Source organism: Lolium rigidum, chromosome 3, assembly GCF_022539505.1.
Source record: "Lolium rigidum isolate FL_2022 chromosome 3, APGP_CSIRO_Lrig_0.1, whole genome shotgun sequence".
Taxonomy (NCBI): domain Eukaryota; kingdom Viridiplantae; phylum Streptophyta; class Magnoliopsida; order Poales; family Poaceae; genus Lolium; species Lolium rigidum.
This window is the reverse complement of record NC_061510.1, coordinates 7,420,556-7,444,909: the sequence shown is the minus strand read 5'-3', so window position 1 is coordinate 7,444,909 and position 24,354 is coordinate 7,420,556. Positions and strand designations below refer to the sequence as shown.

At 45.6% G+C, this 24,354-nt stretch overlaps 2 protein-coding genes and 1 pseudogene across 2 annotated transcripts; all 3 read right to left on the bottom strand.

The window, feature by feature from the left end:
- Nucleotides 1–3,093: 3,093 nt before the first annotated feature.
- Nucleotides 3,094–4,551, bottom strand: LOC124694274 (putative disease resistance protein RGA3). The gene has a single exon (XM_047227279.1). The coding sequence runs from the start codon at nucleotides 4,549–4,551 to the stop codon at nucleotides 3,094–3,096; it is 1,458 nt and encodes a 485-aa protein (XP_047083235.1).
- A 7,597-nt stretch (nucleotides 4,552–12,148) lies between these two features.
- On the bottom strand, nucleotides 12,149–13,605 carry LOC124694273 (annotated as a pseudogene).
- Nucleotides 13,606–22,322: 8,717 nt separating this feature from the next.
- Nucleotides 22,323–23,780, bottom strand: LOC124694272 (disease resistance protein RGA2-like). The gene has a single exon (XM_047227278.1). The coding sequence runs from the start codon at nucleotides 23,778–23,780 to the stop codon at nucleotides 22,323–22,325; it is 1,458 nt and encodes a 485-aa protein (XP_047083234.1).
- Between the last annotated feature and the right edge of the window lie 574 nt (nucleotides 23,781–24,354).

Sequence of the window (24,354 nt, the reverse complement as noted above, 5' to 3'; positions counted from 1 at the left end):
ATCAAGTTATTACATATGTGTTGTTTATGATCTTGCATGCTCTCCGTTACTAGTAGAGGCTCGGCCAAGTTTTTGCTTTTAACTCCAAGAGGGAGTATTTATGCTCGATAGTGGGTTCATGCCCGCATTGACACCAGGACGGTGACGAAAGTTCTAAGGTTGTGTTGTGCTTGTTGCCACTAGGGATAAAACATTGGCGCTATGTCCGAGGATGTAGTTGTTGATTACATTACGCACCATACTTAATGCAATTGTCCGTTGTTAGCAACTTAATACTGGAGGGGTTCGGACGATAACCTGAAGGTGGACTTTTTAGGCATAGATGCAGTTGGATGGCGGTCTATGTACTTTGTCGTAATTCCCAATTAAATCTCTCTATACTTATCATGTCATGTATGTGCATTGTTATGCCCTCTCTATTTGTCAATTGCTCGACTGTAATTTGTTCACCCAACATGCTTTTATCTTATGGGAGAGACACCTCTAGTGAACTGTGGACCCCGGTCCATTCTTTTATACTGGAAATACAAATCTGCTTGCAATACTTGTTTTTACTATTTTCTCTGCAAACAATCATCTTCCACACAATACGGTTAATCCTTTGTTACAGCAAGCCGGTGAGATTGACAACCTCACTCTGTTTCGTTGGGGCAAAGTACTTTGGTTGTGTTGTGCGGGTTCCACATTGGCGCCGGAATCTCCGGTGTTGCGCCGCACTACATCCCGCCGCCATCAACCTTCAACATGCTTCTTGACTCCTATTGGTTCGATTAAACCTTGGTTTCTTACTGAGGGAAACTTGCCGCTGTGCGCATCACACCTTCCTCTTGGGGTTCCCAACGGACGTGTCAACTACACGCATCAGTTGACACCGACGCGGTGACGCTCGCGGGCGCCGCCTTCCTTCTTGAGGGGCGTCGGGGTTCCCCCTACCCACAACCCTCCCGCATATCGGGGGAAACCCTAGGATTTGTCCGGGCAGCAGCGTCATCATCGTCGCATCCTTTTTGAAGGTGCTGCTTTGGTATGCGGCGATTCGGAGGGCCAAGATCGTGGTGGGAATTCTCCGGAGGGCGCAGCGGTTGCGGATCATCATTGTTTTCGTCGATCCGGCTTTGTCGACGTTGTTTTCCTCTTTTCTTCTTCTTATGTTTTCTTTTGGGCTTTGATGTGCTGTTTGCCCCAGCGGTGGTCTCTATCTTGTATCGGTGTTGCTATATTAATATAGCGGGGCGAAAGCCTATTTCGAGGAGGATAGCCGCCTTGACTTAGAAATTCGATTTAGATTGTGCACTATCAAAATCAACACCACGGCAAAAGCACATTATTTTTAGATTTCGCTCGTGCTTAATGTTTAGTTTTCCACCGCCATCGTGAAAGCTCTCGCCTCCTTCCTCATCGTTGGTTAACCTTTCATCATCTCGGGTTCCATCATTTCTTCTACCATTAATTATTCAATGCGGAGTTCCCCCCTCTATGTCCCGTCCTATTGTGTCTCACTCCTCCGTTTTTGCCCATGTTCCTCATTGCAAAAGTATTAAAAGTGGTCAGTAGTGTCTAGCTTGAAATGTCCATAACATGACACTGAAATAGATATAATGATACCATCATAAAGTGACACCCTTCTTCAACCTCCATGGCGGAGGAATTGTCGATACATCGCTGGAGATCGGCGCTTCTAGGAGGCTAAGTGGTCCGGTCCCGGTCTTCTGGTGGTAGCCAGCGGCTGGATCTCGTCGGAGGAGGAGAGCTTTCGAGCATGCTCCCCTCGAAGCTCGACGGAATCACCCGGAGTTCACCGACGTTTGGTGGCAGGGGCGCCCTTGTCCTTGATTTCTTTTTCTCCTTTTCTACTAGGGTGATTTTTGTAAAGAGGAAGGCCTCATCTTCAAATTTTTGTAAAGAGCAGGGACGCTTTTTTTCCACACGTGATACATATTTGTCTGGCTCAACCGGGATAAGGACTAAAAGTGAATGACTCTAAGAGTTTAAGGTTCATTTTGAACCAAACAAAAGTTTTAGGATCAAAAGTGAACTTTCACTAGAATTAAAGGATCAAAACTAGACTTTCTTCTTACACATTTTGAGAACGAAGTTTGACTATAAATTTAACAAGAAAATATGAGATATATGCCATAAAAATTATACCATTGGACTCATATTCGAAACAAGTTTCCAATAGTTTCATTTTTGTGATAAAATATATTATATTTTGTTGACCAAATTAGTAGTCAAAGTTTTTTCTTAAAATACATAGAAGAAAGTTCACTTCTCGTCCTTGAGTTTAAGGTCCGTTCTGAACTAAAAATAACTTTTAGGGCGAAAAGTGAACTTTCCCACAAGTTCAAGGACGAGAAGTGGACTTTCTCAATGTGTAATTGCTCTGTAAATTGGTATGGAGGTAGTAATGTACTTATGACAATATTAGTATGATAGTTCCAATATTGTCTCGATTCTGCTTTTGTGCCAGGTCACAACAGGTCATCTAGTCTATACAAATTCAGCATCAAAGATGATAAAGGTACTGGATGTAGCAGGCGTATCACTAAACCAAAGAAATTTCAAAAGTAACGTGCCGCATGAAGAATTGGGAGTATTTCGCAAAAAAAAAAGAATTGGTAGTATTTAGCATATATATTATACTATTTCCCAGCTCTCCAAGAAGACTAAAAATCATGGAACAGACAATTTTAAGGTGTAGGCGTACAGTTGTAAATAGATGAGAAAAACAGGTATATGCATGGATGGACTAATTAGTCAAAGCTGAGCAATTCGAGAAGTTGTTTATTACATGGTTTCTCAGTACTTACTCAGTACACGCACCAAAAGTATTGTGACGCAGCAGGCTAATCTCATCTCACCTAACAAAAGAAATTCAAAAGTTGCTTACATCTCGATCAATAAAAGGTGCTGCAAGTATATATAAGTTTGTGGTATTTCCAAATCTCCAAAAAGATTAAAAGAAAGAAGTTGCACATTTCAGTGAAGTCACGTATGCATTCCACTTTTCGCTTCTTCATGTTGTTGGATGAGTATCAGCCATGCATCATCATGTTCAGTCAACAAATCAAAAATTGGATAGTTAATTAGCTGTTACTCTTCTGGAAGCGCTTCTATCCGACAGTGAAACATGTAGTTGTAGTGAGGGGGCAGGTGAGATGTCCAAGCATGGACCTTGAAATTTCCTCGAGGCCTAACATTTCCAAAGTAAAAGTCGTGCACGCTAATCGTCTCCGGATCTTCAGCTTCAGTTTCAGCAGAAGATGTCTGGCTGTCAGCAAAAATTACAAACCATTCAGAAGAAGTTTTATTTGCTCTCCTAACATATACCGGCTCTGCTAGCTGCCAAGGTTCAGCAACCCCATACATCAAGACCTGCTTCTGGTTGATATTCCTGATGATAGAAAGGGCCATATTCCAGAAGCAGATGTTAAAGTTTGCTTTCAGTAGACCAGTGAAGATGGCTGCACCCATGAAGCACCCATTCAACAGCCTGGCCATGTCCATGGCAACTGCTGTGAGCTTTGGGTGGTCCTCCGAGTTGGTGCTTCCGAAAGTACACACCTTGAAGAAATACCAGTATGCTTCCTGACTTAAGCACTGTAATCTGATGGGCTGTGTGGTTCCAAACCTTGCTATCATGTCGGATCGGCTCGCGATTATGATCTTACTGCCACTCCCGATGTGACTTCTTGCAGCTGAATACAACCTTTTCCATACATTCCTTTCAATATCCGACAATAGCTCAACGACGATCAGTGTCCTTCCACCGCCCATGCCACGGTTTTGATGTTTAATTCTCCCTCTGTCTCTTAGGATCTCTAAAGTTGCACCTTTAAGGTCATCGTCACTGAAACACAAAATCTGATAGAAGTGGTTGCGCACCCTTTCATTGTCACAAGCGTGCTCGATCAGGGTGCTCTTTCCAACTCCCATGGGACCGATGATCGGCAGAACCGGCGGATTTTCAGCCGCATCAGGAGCCCTCTCTGCCTGCAACAAGAAGTTGATGATATGTTCCATCTCCATCTGGCGTCCGAACATGCACTTGCCCAGTAGCAGATACATGTTGTATGGTTGACGGTTTAAACGTGGGGATTTGCATAGAAGCATGACAAATTCACTCATATCTTCAATGATGTCCCTTATGCTGCCAAGAACTTGCTCCAGAAGCTCAGCTTGTGATGCATCTTCATTGCAAAAACATACACGCTTGGCAGGGTTGAACTCAGAGTGGGCAAAGAAGTAATGGACTTTACGATCTTTTTTCACGTCTTCTCCATGGGCTCGGCAACCAAAGACGTCGAGGGTGTAATACCCCTTGTACATCTCCTTTTTCAGTATGCTGAGTTGATGCAGCATGGCCTGGTTTGTGATGAGCCGACCATCTGCCTCATCGGCAATGACGCGAAGCCGTAGCAGCAGTCGTTGCAGGCTGCGGAGTCTCTCCTCCTTGGTTGGCGCTGCCTTCTGCTTCAGATATATGTCCACGAGGAAAGATATGGATCTGCTCACAAGCTCATTCATAACAGCAGAAAAGATTACCTCCATGTATGTAAGTTTGTTTGAGAACCCCCAAGCCTTGGTGCTTCTTAAGCAATGTGGTGCTGCAAGAGATTCAGCCAGGAGCTATAAATACAGCACATCTGAAACTTCTTAGGAGACACATACAATGACATTCTGGGTCTAGGTCTTACAAACAGTATCCTCTAGTGACTTTAACTAGTCTAAAAGACTAAAAGGAACATCAGAAAAAGAAAAGCTGATGTGAAACAAAAGTCTTGATGACTGTTTTGAAACTTTCAATCCCAATTTCAAACACGCATGCTTGTGGAAAGTGCAGATCCTTTTCCTGCTTGGCAAACAGATGTAAACATGAAAGTGACCCTGCAATGACCTCGCAGAAAATTTGGGGACTGAAAGCAGCTGTCAGTTGTCCACCCAAGATATTTCTACTTGCACCCATGAACCTCTTGCTGAATTATTTAAGCGGCCAAGAATTGACTAGCAGTGCAGCAGTACTACTTACAACAAGAAGAAGAATCAGAATATAGATATCCTCCAATCTGCCGAGCAGAGGACTAGTTGGTAGATCGTGCTAAAAGCCTAAAAGTGCATCTTGTTACTACTGCAGTACTGCCCCACTACCCTGATCCTGCGAATTCCTCCATGCCGTCACGGCAGAAGAAATTCCAGCACAGCCTAGAAAAAGGAGGGTTAACGTACACGATGCCTCTCATTCGTACGAATCACGTACATACCGTGCACGACCGGATGTAGAACCACTGAAAGTAAAGTATCTATCAGTATCATCCTATTGTACCAACCACGTGGTACGGCGGACACTTAAAGACCTGACGAAGTTTGCTTCTTCCACGCACACACAAAAAATGTCATTTGATCCAGTGAAATCGAAATACTGAATCCCCTACCAGGAACTTGCTAAGAGTATCTCCACCAGCGCGCCCAATAACTTTTTGGGGGTCAGGTGTTGTTTTTGGGTCACATCCACCGGCGAGAGCCTCGCGGGGTCGTGGAGCAGCGAGGAGACGCCATCTCTGAACTTGCATTCTCGACTTGGCTGTCGGAGAAGATGGGCACGATGCACATGTAGAGGAGGGACACCCCAGGGCCAACGACCGAGGTGAGCGCGACGATGCGGAAGTTGAGGTCCATAGGGCGCGCCACTGGCAGCGGCGGGAGACAGGGCTGGTGCGCGCGGCGGCGGACGAGAATCTGCAGAAGAAAATCCCCGGGAGCCCATTGATTAGAGAACGGACCATCTAACAGTAGGCTTCCGGCCCAATTATGACAGCCAATAGAGTTTTTTCCCGGCCATTTTCTGCTTCTAAATCGCCAATTAAAAAATAATCGGTTTGGAGATGGGAGGTATCGATCCCCCTGCCTCTAATTAGCATAATTTAGCGCTCTACCATTTGAGCTACATCCCCATTTATGCACAATTAGTCAAGGGAGCCTATTAATATTAATTAATCGTGATTAAGAATCAATCAAACATTGTTTACTGGTACATACGTGAGCATTACAGCCGGTTCAGGTAAATCCGACTGGAAGCAGATGAAGCTAATTCTCACCATCATTGCAGCCAGTTTTGCAGTAGAAACAAACTGGGGTATTTATTAGCCGCCTTGACTTAGAAATTCGATTTAGATTGTGCACTATCGAAATCAACACAAATTTAATAAGGGTTTTAAGGTTCGAAACCACGCCAAGAGCACATTATTTTTAGATTTATCTCGTGCTTAATGTTTAGTTCTCCACCGCCACCGTGAAAGCTCTCGCATTGTTCCTCGGCGTTGATTCACCTTCATCCCCTCATACGAGTGAGGCGAGCGAGTCTCATCCTATTGTGTCTCACTCCTCCACTTTTGCCCCATCTTCCTCATTGGGGTATTAAAAGTGATCGGTAGTGTATACCTTGAAATGTCCATAACATGACACTGAAATAGATGGGATGATCTATACCATCATACTGTGTATGAACAAACACAATCTTATTATTATGGAAACTAAGCAATACACAATCGTTTTGAAGACATGGCCATGTTATTCAAGAGTACAAAAGCCAGTCTTTAGAATGCTAATTAAATGTTTACATGAAAACTCTATTTCTATCCGTATGGATAATAAAAACTAGTGTGATTTCTAGAGAAACATGTGCAAATAACAATTGTTAGTTTCTTATAATAACATTTTTTTGTGACTCTTTTTTAAGGCAGACAGTTCTTAACTTCGTTGTCGAGTAAAGGTAGGCGGAAAGTTCTTCACTTTGTTGTCGAGTAAAGGTGCAAGACAGATCAAATAATATTGTTAGGGCAGACACGAGAAATTCGATTTCGATTGTGCACTATCAAAATCAGCACAAATTTAATAAGGGTTATGAGGTTTGAAACCACGCCAAGAGCACATTATTTTTAGATTCTCTCATGCTTAATGTTTAGTTTTCCACCGCCACCGTGAAAGCTCTCGCTTCCTTCTTCATCGTTGGTTCACCTTTCATCCTCTCACACGAGTGAGGCGAGCGAGTTTCATCACTTCTTCGACCATTAATTATTTAATGCGGAGTTTGATGTGGGTATTACCCTTCGGGTAACCAACATTGGTCTAAATCTTTCGGGCCAACAAGGGATCGATGAAGATCATTGCAGCCCATGATGAACCAATACATCGATAGCGATGAAGGAAAGATAGAAGGAGACGGATTCTTGATGGACAACGCGAGGAAACATCGAATAAAGGAAGATCAGATTAGATCTCTTTATAACATAGTCGAATCCGAGCAGGACTCTCGGGACCTGGCCTCCTATATAAAGGCCAGGAGAGGGCCTGCCGGAGGACATAGAAATCATCCTACACAATCCCGTACGCACCAAACCCTAGAAACCTTGCCTTCCGGCGAGTTCACCACAACGCAGTCTATCGGCTGCCCCATTGTAATCTTTTCCATCGATAAATCAAGATCTGACAAGCAGGAGTAAGGGGTTTTACCTCTTCGAGGGCCCCGAACCTGGGTAAAATCTCGCCTTATGTTCGTTTGGTATCCGATGTCTCGTGCTAACTTGCAGGATTCCGTCAACCCTAAGCCCCTCATGGTGGGCATGGCCGAGGAGCCCCCTCGTCAATTGCCACCGTATGTGGAAAACCTGCTGGTTCAAGGCACTTCATTGGCTATTCTGATCGTGTCGGCTACACCTTCGCCGACATCACCACCACCGTCGGCTCCATCATCGCTGATCTCGGGGGGCTCGATCCATTTTTGGTCCTTCGAGTTACCCCTCACGCCATCGGGCCGCGTTCGGCCTTCTCGAGCCTGCACAGTGGGATGGACATGACATTCGGGAGTGTACACCTCAACATCAGCGTTGGTGGCGTTCTGCGGCTCCCGGACCCGATCACTTCGGGCCCTGCAGCAGTCGTAGCTTGATCGACTGCTATGTCCACCGCTTCATCATCGACCGTGGCCGATTTATCGGCTGCTACTTCAACAACCACTGTGTCACCAATGTCAATTACGTCGACTCTGGCATCATCGTCATCGTCATCGTCACTCCGCACCATGTCCACCATGTCCGCCGGGTCTGATGATTCTGAGTCATCGGATCTAACATCGTATTATTGCCTCGACTGTGACACCAGGCGCGAGCTCGGCTCGGACGCTTCTCCCTTCGTGTGCGGCATCAAGTAATCCTCGATGAAGAAAGCATCGGCAAACATAACTACGTCGTCCCCTCGATCGTGACACGATTGGCTCGCCATCAGATCGGCGTCTTCATCAACCCTCAAACGGGAGACGAGATCTCTATGGGTGAGCACACCCCGCGCACCAACATCGAGCGACGACGGGATGGCGAAGCTAGCGGCAGTAACACATCAATAGCACTTGAGTGGACTGCAGCCCGCAACGCCATGGTCAACAACACTTGCCTCCCTGTCGGTGTATCGACAGGCACCCTCAACGCTTATCACGTTATTTTCGAAGAGAACCGCTCTCGGTTAGCCAAGGAGCAAGCTGACCTTGATCGACGCCGGAACCGCAAAGAGCCCGCGGTGGAAGTGGGGCGCCAACACCTCCATTTAACAGCGGGCAACAAAACTCCGGCCAGAGGGCGAAGCGGAGCTCCGCCATGGAGGGCATCGCGGCAGCGTTGAGCAGCGAGAAGATGCCATCTCTGAACTTGGCATTCTCGACTTGGCTGTCGGAGAAGATGGGCACGACGCAGATGTAGAGGACGGGGGCAACCCAAGGCCAACGGCAGAGGTTTGGAGCGAGGTGAGGACGTGTAGGAGATGTCCGAGCGCGACGATGCAGAAGTTGAGGTCGGGCAGACATGTCCATAGTCCGGCGGATGCGCGGGTGCAGCAGAGGCGGACGAGTATCTGCAGAAGAACATCCCCTGGAGCCCATTGATTATACTAGAACGGACTATCTATCAGTCGGCTTCCGGCCCAATTATTAAAGACCCAAGAGGCAGCTGCGTCAATAGAGTTTTTCCCGGGCCATTTTTTGCTTCTGCTGTTCTGTAGAAAGGAAATCGCCAAATAATACAAAAAACAAATTGAGTTTGGAGATGGGAGGTATTGATCCCCCTGCCTCTAATTCGCATAATTTAGCGCTCTACCATTTGAGCTACATCCCCATTTCTGCATAATTAGTCAAAGGAGTCTATTAATATTAATTAAACGTGATTAAGAATCAATCAAACACTGTTTTACTGGTACATACGGGAGTATTACAGCCGGTTCTGGTAAATCCAACTGGAAGCATCTGAAGCTAATTCTCACTATTATTGCAGTCGGTTTTGCAGTAGAAACAAACAGGGTATCTGCAGCTATAGCCGCCTTGACTTAGAAATTCGATTTAGATTGTGCACTATGAAAATCAACACCACGGCAAAAGCACATTGTTTTTAGATTTTTCTGGTGCTTAATGTTTAGTTTTCCACCGTCACCGCGAAAGCTCTCGCCTTCTTCCTCATCGTTGGTTCACCTTCCATCATCTCGGGTTCTATCATTTCTTCTACCATCAATTATTCAATGCAGAGTTCCCCCCTCTATGTCTCGTCCTATTGTGTCTCACTCCTCCGTTTTTGCCCCATGTTCCTCATTGCAAAAGTATTAAAAGTGGTCAGTAGTGTCTAGCTTGAAATGTCCATAACATGACACTGAAATAGATATAATGATACCATCATAAAGTGGCACCCTTCTTCAACCTCCATGGCGGAGGACTTGTCGATACATCGCTGGAGATGGGCGCTTCTAGGAGGCTAAGTGGTCCGGTCCCGGTCTTCTGGTGGTAGCCAGCGGCTGGATCTCGTCGGAGGAGGAGAGCTTTCGAGCATGCTCCCCTTGAAGCTCGACGGAATCGCTCGGAGTTCACCGACGTTTGGTGGCAGGGGCGCCCTTGTCCTGATTTCTTTTTCTCCTTTTCTTCTAGGGTGATTTTTGTAAAGAGGATGGCCTCATCTTCAAATTTTTGTAAAGAGCAGGGACGTTTTTTTTTCCACACATGATACATATTTGTCTGGCTCAACCGGGATAAGGACTAAAAGTGAATGACTCTAAGAGTTTAAGGTTCGTTTTGAACCAAACAAAAGTTTTAGGATCAAAAGTGAACTTTCACTAGAATTAAAGGATCAAAACTAGACTTTGTTCTTACACATTTTGAGAACAAAGTTTGACTATAAATTTAGCCAAGAAAATATGAGATATATGCCATAAAAATTATACCATTGGACTCATATTCAAAACAAGTTTCCAATAGTTTCAATTTTGTGATAAATATATTATATTTTGTTGACCAAATTAGTAGTCAAAGTTTTTTCTTAAAATACATAGAAGAAAGTCCACTTCTCGTCCTTGAGTTTAAGGTCCGTTCTGAACTAAAAATAACTTTTAGGGCGAAAAGTAAACTTTTCCACAAGTTCAAGGACGAGAAGTGGACTTTCTTCAATGTGTAATTGCTCTGTAAATTGGTATGGAGGTAGTAATGTACTTATGACAATATTAGTATGATAGTTCCAATATTGTCTCGATTCTGCCTTTGTGCCAGGTCACAACAGGTCATCTAGTCTATACAAATTCAGCATCAAAGATGATAAAGGTACTGGATGTAGCAGGCGTATCACTAAACCAAAGAAATTTCAAAAGTAACGTGCCGCATGAAGAATTGGGAGTATTTCGCAAAAAAAAGAATTGGGAGTATTTAGCATATATATTATACTATTTCCCAGCTCTCCAAGAAGACTAAAAATCATGGAACAGACAATTTTAAGGTGTAGGCGTACAGTTGTAAATAGATGAGAAAAACAGTTATATGCATGGATGGACTAATTAGTCAAAGCTGAGCAATTCGAGAAGTTGTTTATTACATTTTTTTTCGATAAAGGGCGCTTTCATTACTTTAGAAAAGTATTACACCTAGCCTCTGCATAACATGATGCACACAGCCGCACACACACACCAAAGTACCAGTCATGTTACAATAGCTGAAATACTAATATAAGGACGCACTCCTAAGGCGCGGGAGGCTCTATCCGTAGATTACGCCGTCATCCATGTCGGGAAAAAATATCCTTCGCCACATCCTCCAATCGTGTAGATACCTCCATAAAGAGGTCGCGACTCTCTGCTCGTTGAAGTAAAGACCACGAACGGAGCAAAGCGGTGGACCGGTAGATAACCTGCAAACAAGAAGAGTTAATATCATGGAAAATCTTGTCATTTCTACATAGCCATAGCGACCAAATAATGGCGATCGCCCCCACCCGAATAAAAGTTTTGAACCTACGCTCCACCCCATTGAGCCAGCTACCAAAAAGATGCGCAACGCTCCGAGGTGGGTACAAGGTAGAACCTATTTGGGTTATTGACCATATAGATCTCGCAAATTGACATTGGAAAAAAAGGTGATTGATAGTCTCATCATGAAGACAAAAAATACACTTTTTACTACCTTGCCAACTACGTTTCACAAGATTATCCTTAGTAAGAATGACCCCTCTACGAAGATACCAGGCAAAGACCTTTGTCTTTAAAGGAATCTTCACAGACCAGATTTTTTTGTTATTTTCAACTGGCGTATCGGATTGAATCAACGCATTATACATAGAATCAACAGAGAATTTACCATTCTCTTTAAGATTCCATCGAACCACATCAGACCTATGCGACAACTGGACCCTCTCGAGTTGTTGAAGTAGCGTATTCCAAGATGCAAGTCTTGGACCTATAAGGTCACGTCTGAATGCCATCGCTAATGGTGAATTTTGCATCACCGTTGGTATCAGACTTGTGGCGTACAATACTATATAACAGTTGTTTATTACATGGTTTCTCAGTACTTACTCAGTACACGCACCAAAAGTATTGTGACGCAGCAGGCTAATCTCATCTCACCTAACAAAAGAAATTCAAAAGTTGCTTACATCTCGATCAATAAAAGGTGCTGCAAGTATATATAAGTTTGTGGTATTTCCAAATCTCCAAAAAGATTAAAAGAAAGAAGCTGCACATTTCAGTGAAGTCACGTATGCATTCCACTTTTCGCTTCTTCATGTTGTTGGACGAGTATCAGCCATGCATCATCATGTTCAGTCAACAAATCAAAAATTGGATAGTTAATTAGCTGTTACTCTTCTGGAAGCGCTTCTATCCGACAGTGAAACATGTAGTTGTAGTGAGGGGGCAGGTGAGATGTCCAAGCATGGACCTTGAAATTTCCTCGAGGCCTAACATTTCCAAAGTAAAAGTCGTGCACGCTAATCGTCTCCGGATCCTCAGCTTCAGTTTCAGCAGAAGATGTCTGGCAGTCAGCAAAAATTACAAACCATTCAGAAGAAGTTTTATTTGCTCTCCTAACATATACCGGCTCTGCTAGCTGCCAAGGTTCAGCAACCCCATACATCAAGACCTGCTTCCGGTTGATATTCCTGATGATAGAAAGGGCCATATTCCAGAAGCAGATGTTAAAGTTTGCTTTCAGTAGACCAGTGAAGATGGCTGCACCCATGAAGCACCCATTCAACAGCCTGGCCATGTCCATGGCAACTGCTGTGAGCTTTGGGTGGTCCTCCGAGTTAGTGCTTCCGAAAGTACACACCTTGAAGAAATACCATATGCTTCCTGACTTAAGCACTGTAATCTGATGGGCTGTGTGGTTCCAAACCTTGCTATCATGTCGGATCGGCTCGCGACTATGATCTTACTGCCACTCCCGATGTGACTTCTTGCAGCTGAATACAACCTTTTCCATACATTCCTTTCAATATCCGACAATAGCTCAACGACGATCAGTGTCCTTCCACCGCCCATGCCACGGTTTTGATGTTTAATTCTCCCTCTGTCTCTTAGGATCTCTAAAGTTGCACCTTTAAGGTCATCGTCACTGAAACACAAAATCTGATAGAAGTGGTTGCGCACCCTTTCATTGTCACAAGCGTGCTCGATCAGGGTGCTCTTTCCAACTCCCATGGGACCGATGATCGGCAGAACCGGCGGATTTTCAGCCGCATCAGGAGCCCTCTCTGCCTGCAACAAGAAGTTGATGATATGTTCCATCTCCATCTGGCGTCCGAACATGTACTTGCCCAGTAGCAGATACATGTTGTATGGTTGACGGTTTAAACGTGGGGATTTGCATAGAAGCATGACAAATTCACTCATATCTTCAATGATGTCCCTTATGCTGCCAAGAACTTGCTCCAGAAGCTCAGCTTGTGATGCATCTTCATTGCAAAAACATACACGCTTAGCAGGGTTGAACTCAGAGTGGGCAAAAAAGTAATGGAATTTACGATCTTTTTTCACGTCTTCTCCATGGGCACGGCAACTGAAGACGTCGAGGGTGTAATACCCCTTGTACATCTCCTTTTTCACTATGCTGAGTTGATGCAGCATGGCCTGGTTCGTGATGAGCCGACCATCTGCCTCATCGGCAATGACGCGAAGCCGCAGCAGCAGTCGTTGCAGGCGGCGGAGTCTCTCCTCCTTGGTTGGCGCTGCCTTCTGCTTCAGATATCTGTCCACGAGGAAAGATATGGATCTGCTCGCAAGCTCATTCATAACAGCAGAAAAGATTACCTCCATGTATGTAAGTTTGTTTGAGAACCCCCAAGCCTTGGTGCTTCTTGAGCAATGTGGTGCTGCAAGAGATTCAGCCCATAGCAGCCGGATTCGGGGTACGGTGGTCCGTCCCTCGTACCGGATTCGATGAACCGGAAACGGATTCGGAAACGCCCCGCGATTCAGTCAAAATCGCAGCGGATTCACGTTTCCAGATCGTCTCAGGTTCATCGATTTGGTGGAGAACGGGGAGACAAAAATTCCCCTTCCCCAAATCGTATTTACTCCAAAGCTAGAGTCCCGAGCCGTTCTACCTTTTCCTCTCCCAATTGACTCCTCGTTCCCTTCCCCATCTTCAATTCTGTATCAATGGAGGCAGCAAGAATCCCTGATTTCGTTCGTTTTCTTCTCCCATTTTCTATAAATACTCCCATCCCATGGAATTCTTGGAGCAGAGCCACGAAGAACTGGAGAAGTCGAAGCAAAATCTAGGTAAGAATCTCATAGAAAGGTCAGATGGGATTTGGGATTTCGTTTTCTTCCATGGATTTGATTTGATCTTATTCTTCCAAGATTTCATTTTCTTTCATGTTTCCCGTACCATATTACCGTACCGGCTTCACCGTACCAAAATGACTCGGTTCACGTCCCCGACGTATAAGATTCGATCTAGAGATGTGTACCCCTAGTGTTTCCTATTTTTTTCATCCCCCGATTCCCGTTTCCCGTTTCCGTCCCCCGTACCCTCCGTACCGGAAACATGGCAGCTATGATTCAGCCAGGAGCTATAAATACAGCACATCTGAAACTTCTTAGGAGACACATACAATGACATTCTGGGTCTAGGTCTTACAAACAGTATCCTCTAGTGACTTTGACTAGTCTAAAAGACTAAAAGGAACATCAGAAAAAGAAAAGCTGATGTGAAACAAAAGTCTTGATGACTGTTTTGAAACTTTCAATCCCAATTTCAAACAAGCATGCTTGTGGAAAGTGCAGATCCTTTTCCTGCTTGGCAAACAGATGTAAACATGAAAGTGACCCTGCAATGACCTCGCAGAAAATTTGGACACTGAAAGCAGCTGTCAGTTGTCCACCCAAGATATTTCTACTTGCACCCATGAACCTCTTGCTGAATTATTTAAGCAGCCAAGAATTGACTAGCAGTGCAGCAGTACTACTTACAACAAGAAGAAGAATCAGAATATAGATATCCTCCAATCTGCCGAGCAGAGGACTAGTTGGTAGATCGTGCTAAAAGCCTAAAAGTGCATCTTGTTAGAGCATGTCTAACAGGCCCCGTATAACCCGCCCACCCCGTAAAATTCCGGCGGGATACGGGGCAGGCGCGATTTGGAGCGTCTAGCAGGCCCCGTATTCGGGCCGGCCCGTTTCGGCGGAATACGGGGCCCAGGAAATCGGCCCCGTCGCCCCGTACTTATACTGGGCGCAGGTGCGAGTGAGGGGTTAACCCCTCACTCGCAACCCTAGCTCCGCCGTGCGCCGCCGCCTCCGTACTTAGCTCCGGCGAGCAATTCCTCACTCCCCCGCGCCGCATTCCACCCCAGATCCGGCATGGACGCCCGCCGCCGCAGTACCACCTTGCTGGCGAGCGGATCGAAGCGATCCCGCTCACCGGACAACGTGGAGGATGCGTGGCGGCGCCAATGCAAGAGATCCGCCGCCGGGAGCCGGCGTGCGGCCTGCAGGTACGCCGGCGCCGCGTACGTCCCGCCGAAGCTCGTTGACTTCGCGGCGGGCGGGCGCTGGTACAACGAGGATCCGCCGATGAAGCCGATGAGCGGGCCCAAGTTCGACGAGTGGCGCGCCGATTGGGAGCGCCGCCGCTGGGCGAAGGAGGCTTGGAGCAGCGGGGCACCAGCGCTGGAGGAGCTCCGCTCGCCGGCGAGGAGGAGGAGACCCCCGACTTGTTGAAGGAGCTACGACAGTTCCTCAAGGACGACGCCAAGAGGAAGAGGGCGGAGGATGAAGAGGTGGCGGCGGCCATCGCCGCCGCGAAGGAGGCGGAGTTGCTGGAGGCGGAGGCGGACTCGTACCTAGTCGACCTCCCCGAGTAGGATCGCGCATTCTGGATGTAGAATCGTTGATCCGTATGTATGATCCGTAGTATGATCAATGAAATTGAACTTCCCGGGGTTTTATTTTTGAAAATACGGGGCAAAATACGGGGTCTGCTAGACGGAATGGCTCTTCCGTTAGCAATTTTTCGATACGGGGCGAAAAAACGGCAAGATACGGGGCAGAAATATAAGGGGCCTACTAGACATGCTCTTACTACTGCAGTACTGCCCCACTACCGTGATCCTGCGAATTTCTCCATGCCGTCACGGCAGAAGAAATTCCAGCACAGCCTAGAAAAAGGAGGGTTAACGTACACGATGCCTCTCATTCGTACGAATCACGTACATACCGTGCACGACCGGATGTAGAGCTACTGAAAGTAAAGTATCTATCAGTATCATCCTATTGTACCAACCACGTGGTACGGCGGACACTTAAAGACCTGACGAAGTTTGCTTCTTCCACGCACGCACAAAAAATGTCATTTGATCCAGTGAAATCGAAATACTGAATCCCCTACCAGGAACTTGCTAAGATGCTAAGAGTATCTCCACCAGTGCGCCCAATAAGTATCTCCACCAGTGCGCCTAATAACTTTTTAGGGGTCAGGTGTTGTTTTTGGGTCACATCAGCGCATCCAATAATGCATCGACACAAAAACAACCACGGACTCCAATAGGTCTATTGAGCTCGCTATGAAGACGTCAATGGAGATGCTCTTAGTTCGTCTGTTGTCACCACCGCCTTCCTGACCAACATGGATTTTTATGTGAAAAATGATTTTTTTGTTCTAATATATTTTATATTTTTTCATGGATATTTTTCGTGCAGATTTTCTACTTATACTATCATGCATCGAATTGCCAATTGCGTTGGCCAAAATGGACACGCCCACTCCGACCATCCACCTGCAACGACGCGGATCGGATAATGACGTTCCTGTATTGGGTACTGTCGGCCTCTCTGAGCACGCGCAGGTGCGAGCAGCGGAGGACTAGGTCGGTGACGTCGAGTGCAGCTCGAGAGGGACATACTGTCCAGCTTGGGAAGCTCTCCCGTGGGTGAAAGGAGCTCCACCGGCGAGAGCCTCGCGGCGTCGTGGAGCAGCGAGGAGACGCCATCTCTGAACTTGCATTCTCGACTTGGCTGTCGGAGAAGATGGGCACGATGCGCACATGTAGAGGAGGGACACCCCAGGGCCAACGACCGAGGTGAGCGCGACGATGCGGCAGTTGAGGTCCATAGGGCGCGCCACTGGCAGCGGCGGGAGACAGGGCTGGTGCGCGCGGCGGCGGACGAGAATCTGCAGAAGAACATCCCGGGGAGCCCAATTATGATTAGAGAACGGACCATCTAACAGTAGGCTTCCGGCCCAATTATGACAGCCGATTTTCCCGGCCATTTTCTACTTCTAAATCGCCAAATGAAAAACAATACAGTTTGGAGATGGGAGGTATCGATCCCACTGCCTCTAATTCGCATAATTTAGAGCTTTACCATTTGAGCTACATCCCCATTTATGCACAATTAGTCAAGGGAGCCTATTAATATTGATTAATCGTGATTAAAAATCAATCAAACACTGTTTACTGGTACATATGGGAGTATTACAGTCGGTTCTGGTAAATCCGACTATAAGCAGCTGAAGCTAATTCTCACCATCATTGTAGTCGATTTTGCAGTAGACAAACTAGGGTATTTATTAGCTGCCTTGACTGAAATTCGATTTAGATTGTGCACTATCAAAATCAACACAAATTTAATAAGGGTTTTGAGGTTCGAAACCACGCCAAGAGCACATTATTTTTAGATTTCTCTTGTGCTTAATGTTTAGTTCTCCACCGCCACCGTGAAAGCTCTCGCCTCGTTCCTCAGCGTTGGTTCACCTTCATCCCCTCATACGAGTGAGGCGAGCGAGTCTCATCCTATTGTGACTCACTCCTCCACTTTTGCCCCATGTTACTCATTGGGGTATTAAAAGTGGTCGGTAGTGTATACCTTGAAATATCCATAACATGACACTGAAATAGATGTGATGATCTATATACCATCATACAGTGTATGAACAAACACAATCTTATTAGTATGGAAACTAAGCAATACACAATCGTTTTGAAGACATGGTCATGTTATTCAACAGTACAAAAGCTAGTCTTTAGAATGCTAATTAAATGTTTACATGAAAACTCTATTTCTATACGTATCCATGATAAAAACTAGTGTGATTTCTAGAGAAACATGTGCAAATAACAATTGTTAGTTTCTTATAATAACATTTTTTGTGACTCTTTTTTAAGGCAGACAGTTCTTAACTTCGTTGTCGAGTAAAGGTAGGTGGAAAGTTCTTAACTTTGTTGTCGAGTAAAGGTGCAAGACAGATCAAATAATATTGTTAGGCCGGACACGAGAAATTCGATTTAGATTGTGCACTATCAAAATCAGCACAAATTTAATAAGGGTTTTGAGGTTTGAAACCACGCCAAGAGCACATTATTTTTAGATTCTCTCATGCTTAATGTTTAGTTTTCCACCGCCACCGTGAAAGCTCTCGCCTCCGTCCTCATCGTTGGTTCACCTTTCATCCTCTCATACGAGTGAGGCGAGCGGGTTTCATCACTTCTTCTACCATTAATTATTTAATGCGGATTTTGATGTGGGTATTACCCTTCGTGTACCCAATATTGGCCTAAATCTTTCGGGCCAACAAGGGATCTATGAAGATCATTGCAGCCCAAGATGGACCAATACATCGATAGCGATGAAGGAAAGGTAGAAGGAAACGGATTCTTGATGGACAAGGCGAGGAAACATCGAATAAAGGAAGATCATATTAGATCTCATTGCAACATAGTCGAATCCGAGCAGGACTCTCGGGACCTGGCCTCCTATATAAAGGCCAGGAGAGGCCTGTCGGAGGACATCGAAATCATCCTACACAATCCCGTACGCACCAAACCCTATAAACCTTACCTTCCGGCGAGTTCACCACAACGTAATCTATCGGCTGCCCCATTGTAACCTTTTTTCATCGATAAATCAAGATCTGACAAGAAGGAGTAAGGGTTTTACCTCATCGAGGGTCCCGAACCTGGGTAAAATCTCATCTTCTATTCGTTTGGTATCCGATGTCTCGTGCTAACTTGCAGGATTCCGTCAACCCTAAGCCCCTCATGGCGGGCATTGCCGAGGAGCCCCCTCGTCAATTGCCACCATCTGTGGAAAACCTGCTGGTTCAAGGCACTTCATTGGCTATTCCGATCGTGTCGGCTACACCTTCGGCAGCATCACCACCACCGTCGGCTCCGTCATCGCCGATCTCGGGGGGCTCGATCCGTTTTGGATCCTTTGAGTTACCCCTCACGCCATCGCGTCGCGTTCGGCCTTCTCGAGCCTGCACGGTGGGATGGACATGACGTTCGGGAGTATCCACCTCAACATCAGCGATGGTGGCGTTCTGTGGCTCCCAGACCCGATCACTTCGGGCTCTGCAGCAGCCGTAGCTTTATCGACTACTACGTCCACCGCTTCATCATCGACCGTGGCTGATTTATCGGCTGCTACTTGAGCAACCACTGCGTCACCATTGTCAATTACGTCGACTCTGGCATCGTCGTCATCGTCACGCCGCACCATGTCCACCATGTCTGTCGGGTCTGATGATTCTGAGTCATCGGATCTAACATCGTACTATTGCCGCGATCGTGACACCAGACACGAGCTCGGCCCGGGCGCTTCTCCCTTCGTGTGCGGCATCAAGTACTCCTCGATGAAGAAAGCATCGTCAAACATAACTACGTCGTCCCCTCGATTGTGACACGATTGGCTCGCCGTCAAATCAATGTCGTCATCAACCCTCAAACGGGAGACGAGATCTCTATGGGTGAGCACACCCCGCGCACCAACATCGAGCGACGATGGGATGGCGAAGCCAGCGGCAGTAACATCAATAGCACTTTCTTTGTCTCCAGGGAAGAATGGACTGCAGCCCGCAAGGCCGTGGTCAACAACACTTGCCTCCCTGTCGGTGTATCGGCAGGCACCCTCAACACTTATCACGTTATTTTCGAAAAGAACCGCTCTCGTTAGCTAAGGAGCGAGCTGACCTTGATCGACGCCGGAACCGCAGAGAGCCCACGGTGGAAGTGGGCGCCATCACCTCCATTTAACAGCGGGCAACAAAACGCCAGCCAGAGGGCGAAGTGGAGCTCCGCCGTGGAGGGCCTCGCGGCGGCGTGGAGCAGCGAGAAGATGCAATCTCTGAACTTGGCATTCTCGACTTGGCTGTCGGAGAAGATGGGCACGACGCAGATGTAGAGGATGGGGGCAACCCAGGGCAAAGGCCGAGGTTTGGAGCGAGGTGAGGACGTGTAGGAGAGGTCCGAGCGCGACGATGCAGAAGTTGAGGTCGGGCAGACGGGTCCATAGTCCGGCGGCTGCGCGGGTGCAGCAGAGGCGGACGAGTATCTGCAGAAGAACATCCCCGGGAGCCCATTGATTATACTAGAACGGACTATCTATCAGTCGGCTTCCGGCCCAATTATTAAAGACCCAAGAGGCAGCTGCGTCAATAGAGTTTTCCCGGGCCATTTTTTGCTTCTGCTGTTCTGCAGAAAGGAAATCGCCAAATAATACAAAAAAACAAATTGAGTTCGGAGATGGGAGGTATCGATCCCCCTGCCTCTAATTCGCATAATTTAGCGCTCTACCATTTGAGCTACATCCCCATTTCTACACAATTAGTCAAAGGAGTCTATTAATATTAATTAATCGTGATTAAGAATTAATCAAACACTATTTTACTGGTACATACGTAACATACGGGAGTATTACAGCCGGTTCTGGTAAATCCGACTGGAAGCATCTGAAGCTAATTCTCACCATCATTGCAGTCGGTTTTGGAGTAGAAACAAACTGGGGTATTTATTATAGCCGCCTTGACTTAAAAATTCGATTCAGATTGTGCACTATCAAAATCAACACCATGGCAAAAGCACATTATTTTTAGATTTCGCTTAATGTTTAGTTTTCCACCGCCACCGTGAAAGCTCTCGCCTTCTTCCTCATCGTTGGTTCACCTTCCATCATCTCGGGTTCTATCATTTCTTCTACCATCAATTATTCAATGCGGAGTTCCCCCCTCTATGTCTCGTCCTATTGTGTCTCACTCCTCCGTTTTTGCCCCATGTTCCTCATTGCAAAAGTATTAAAAGTGGTCAGTAGTGTCTAGCTTGAAATGTCCATAACATGACACTGAAATAGATATAATGATACCATCATAAAGTGGCACCCTTCTTCAACCTCCATGGCGGAGGACTTGTCGATACATCGCTGGAGATCGGCGCTTCTAGGAGGCTAAGTGGTCCGGTCCCGGTCTTCTGGTGGTAGCCACCGGCTGGATCTCATCGGAGGAGGAGAGCTTTCGAGCATGCTCCCCTCGAAGCTCGACGGAATCGCCCAGAGTTCACCGACGTTTGGTGGCAGGGGCGCCCTTGTCCTTGATTTCTTTTTCTCCTTTTCTTCTAGGGTGATTTTTGTAAAGAGGAAGGCCTCATCTTCAAATTTTTGTAAAGAGCAGGGACATTTTTTTTTTCACACGTGATACATATTTGTCTGGCTCAACCGGGATAAGGACTAAAAGTGAATGACTCTAAGAGTTTAAGGTTCGTTTTGAACCAAACAAAAGTTTTAGGATCAAAAGTGAACTTTCACTAGAATTAAAGGATCAAAACTAGACTTTCTTCTTACACATTTTGAGAACGAAGTTTGACTATAAATTTAGCCAAGAAAATATGAGATATATGCCATAAAAAATTATACCATTGGACTCATATTCAAAACAAGTTTCCAATAGTTTCATTTTTGTGATAAATATATTATATTTTGTTGACCAAATTAGTAGTCAAAGTTTTTTGTTGACGAGAAATGGACTTTCTTCAATGTGTAATTGCTCTGTAAATTGGTATGGAGGTAGTAATGTACTTATGACAATATTAGTATGATAGTTCCAATATTGTCTCGATTCTGCTTTTGTGCCAGGTCACAACAGGTCATCTAGTCTATACAAATTCAGCATCAAAGATGATAAAGGTACTGGATGTAGCAGGCGTATCACTAAACCAAAGAAATTTCAAAAGTAACGTGCCGCATGAAGAATTGGGAGTATTTCGCAAAAAAAGAAGAATTGGGAGTATTTAGTATATATATTATACTATTTCCCAGCTCTCCAAGAAGACTAAAAATCATGGAACAGGCAATTTTAAGGTGTAGGCGTACAGTTGTAAATAGATGAGAAAAACAGTTATATGCATGGATGGACTAATTAGTCAAAGCTGAGCAATTCGGGAAGTTGTTTATTACATGGTTTCTCAGTACTTACTCAGTACACGCACCAAAAGTATTGTGACGCAGCAGGCTAATCTCATCTCACCTAACAAAAGAAATTCAAAAGTTGCTTACATCTCGATCAATAAAAGGTGCTGCAAGTATATATAAGTTTGTGGTATTTCCAAATCTCCAAAAAGATTAAAAGAAAGAAGTTGCACATTTCAGTGAAGTCACGTATGCATTCCACTTTTCGCTTCTTCATGTTGTTGGACGAGTATCAGCCATGCATCATCATGTTCAGTCAACAAATCAAAAATTGGATAGTTAATTAGCTGTTACTCTTCTGGAAGCGCTTCTATCCGACAGTGAAACATGTAGTTGTAGTGAGGGGGCAGGTGAGATGTCCAAGCATGGACCTTGAAATTTCCTCGAGGCCTAACATTTCCAAAGTAAAAGTCGTGCACGCTAATCGTCTCCGGATCTTCAGCTTCAGTTTCAGCAGAAGATGTCTGGCAGTCAGCAAAAATTACAAACCATTCAGAAGAAGTTTTATTTGCTCTCCTAACATATACCGGCTCTGCTAGCTGCCAAGGTTCAGCAACCCCATACATCAAGACCTGCTTCCGGTTGATATTCCTGATGATAGAAAGGGCCATATTCCAGAAGCAGATGTTAAAGTTTGCTTTGAGTAGACCAGTGAAGATGGCTGCACCCATGAAGCACCCATTCAACAGCCTGGCCATGTCCATGGCAACTGCTGTGAGCTTTGGGTGGTCCTCCGAGTTGGTGCTTCCGAAAGTACACACCTTGAAGAAATACCAGTATGCTTCCTGACTTAAGCACTGTAATCTGATGGGCTGTGTGGTTCCAAACCTTGCTATCATGTCGGATCGGCTCGCGATTATGATCTTACTGCCACTCCCGATGTGACTTCTTGCAGCTGAATACAACCTTTTCCATACATTCCTTTCAATATCCGACAATAGCTCAACGACGATCAGTGTCCTTCCACCGCCCATGCCACGGTTTTGATGTTCGATTCTCCCTCTGTCTCTTAGGATCTCTAAAGTTGCACCTTTAAGGTCATCGTCACTGAAACACAAAATCTGATAGAAGTGGTTGCGCACCCTTTCATTGTCACAAGCGTGCTCGATCAGGGTGCTCTTTCCAACTCCCATGGGACCGATGATCGGCAGAAACGGCGGATTTTCAGCCGCATCAGGAGCCCTCTCTGCCTGCAACAAGAAGTTGATGATATGTTCCATCTCCATCTGGCGTCCGAACATGCACTTGCCCAGTAGCAGATACATGTTGTATGGTTGACGGTTTAAACGTGGGGATTTGCATAGAAGCATGACAAATTCACTCATATCTTTAATGATGTCCCTTATGCTGCCAAGAACTTGCTCCAGAAGCTCAGCTTGTGATGCATCTTCATTGCAAAAACATACACGCTTGGCAGGGTTGAACTCAGAGTGGGCAAAGAAGTAATGGACTTTACGATCTTTTTTCACGTCTTCTCCATGGGCTCGGCAACTGAAGACGTCGAGGGTGTAATACCCCTTGTACATCTCCTTTTTCAGTATGCTGAGTTGATGCAGCATGGCCTGGTTTGTGATGAGCCGACCATCTGCCTCATCGACAATGACGCGAAGCCGTAGCAGCAGTCGTTGCAGGCTACGGAGTCTCTCCTCCTTGGTTGGCGCTGCCTTCTGTTTCAGATATATGTCCACGAGGAAAGATATGGATCTGCTCACAAGCTCATTCATAACAGCAGAAAAGATTACCTCCATGTATGTAAGTTTGTTTGAGAACCCCCAAGCCTTGGTGCTTCTTAAGCAATGTGGTGCTGCAAGAGATTCAGCCAGGAGCTATAAATACAGCACATCTGAAACTTCTTAGAAGACACATACAATGACATTCTGGGTCTAGGTCTTACAAACAGTATCCTCTAGTGACTTTGACTAGTCTAAAAGGAACATCAGAAAAAGAAAAGCTGATGTGAAACAAAAGACTTGATGACTGTTTTGAAACTTTCAATCCCAATTTCAAACAAGCATGCTTGTGGAAAGTGCAGATCCTTTTCCTGCTTGGCAAACAGATGTAAACATGAAAGTGGCTCTGCAATGACCTTGCAGAAAATTTGGGGACTGAAAGCAGCTCTCAGTTGTCCACCCAAGATATTTCTACTTGCATCCATGAATCTCTTGCTGAATTATTTAAGCAGCCAAGAATTGACTAGCAGTGCAGCAGTACTACTTACAACAAGAAGAAGAATCAGAACATAGATATCCTCTTCTTGCCCCGTTTCAACTAAAAAAAGATATCCTCCAATCTGCCGAGCAGAGGACTAGTTGGTAGATCGTG

Bases quoted from the DNA above. Each gene is read 5' to 3' on its own strand.
- LOC124694274 (XM_047227279.1), bottom strand. From the start codon at position 4,551: ATGGAGGTAATCTTTTCTGCTGTTATGAATGAGCTTGTGAGCAGATCC.
- LOC124694272 (XM_047227278.1), bottom strand. From the start codon at position 23,780: ATGGAGGTAATCTTTTCTGCTGTTATGAATGAGCTTGTGAGCAGATCC.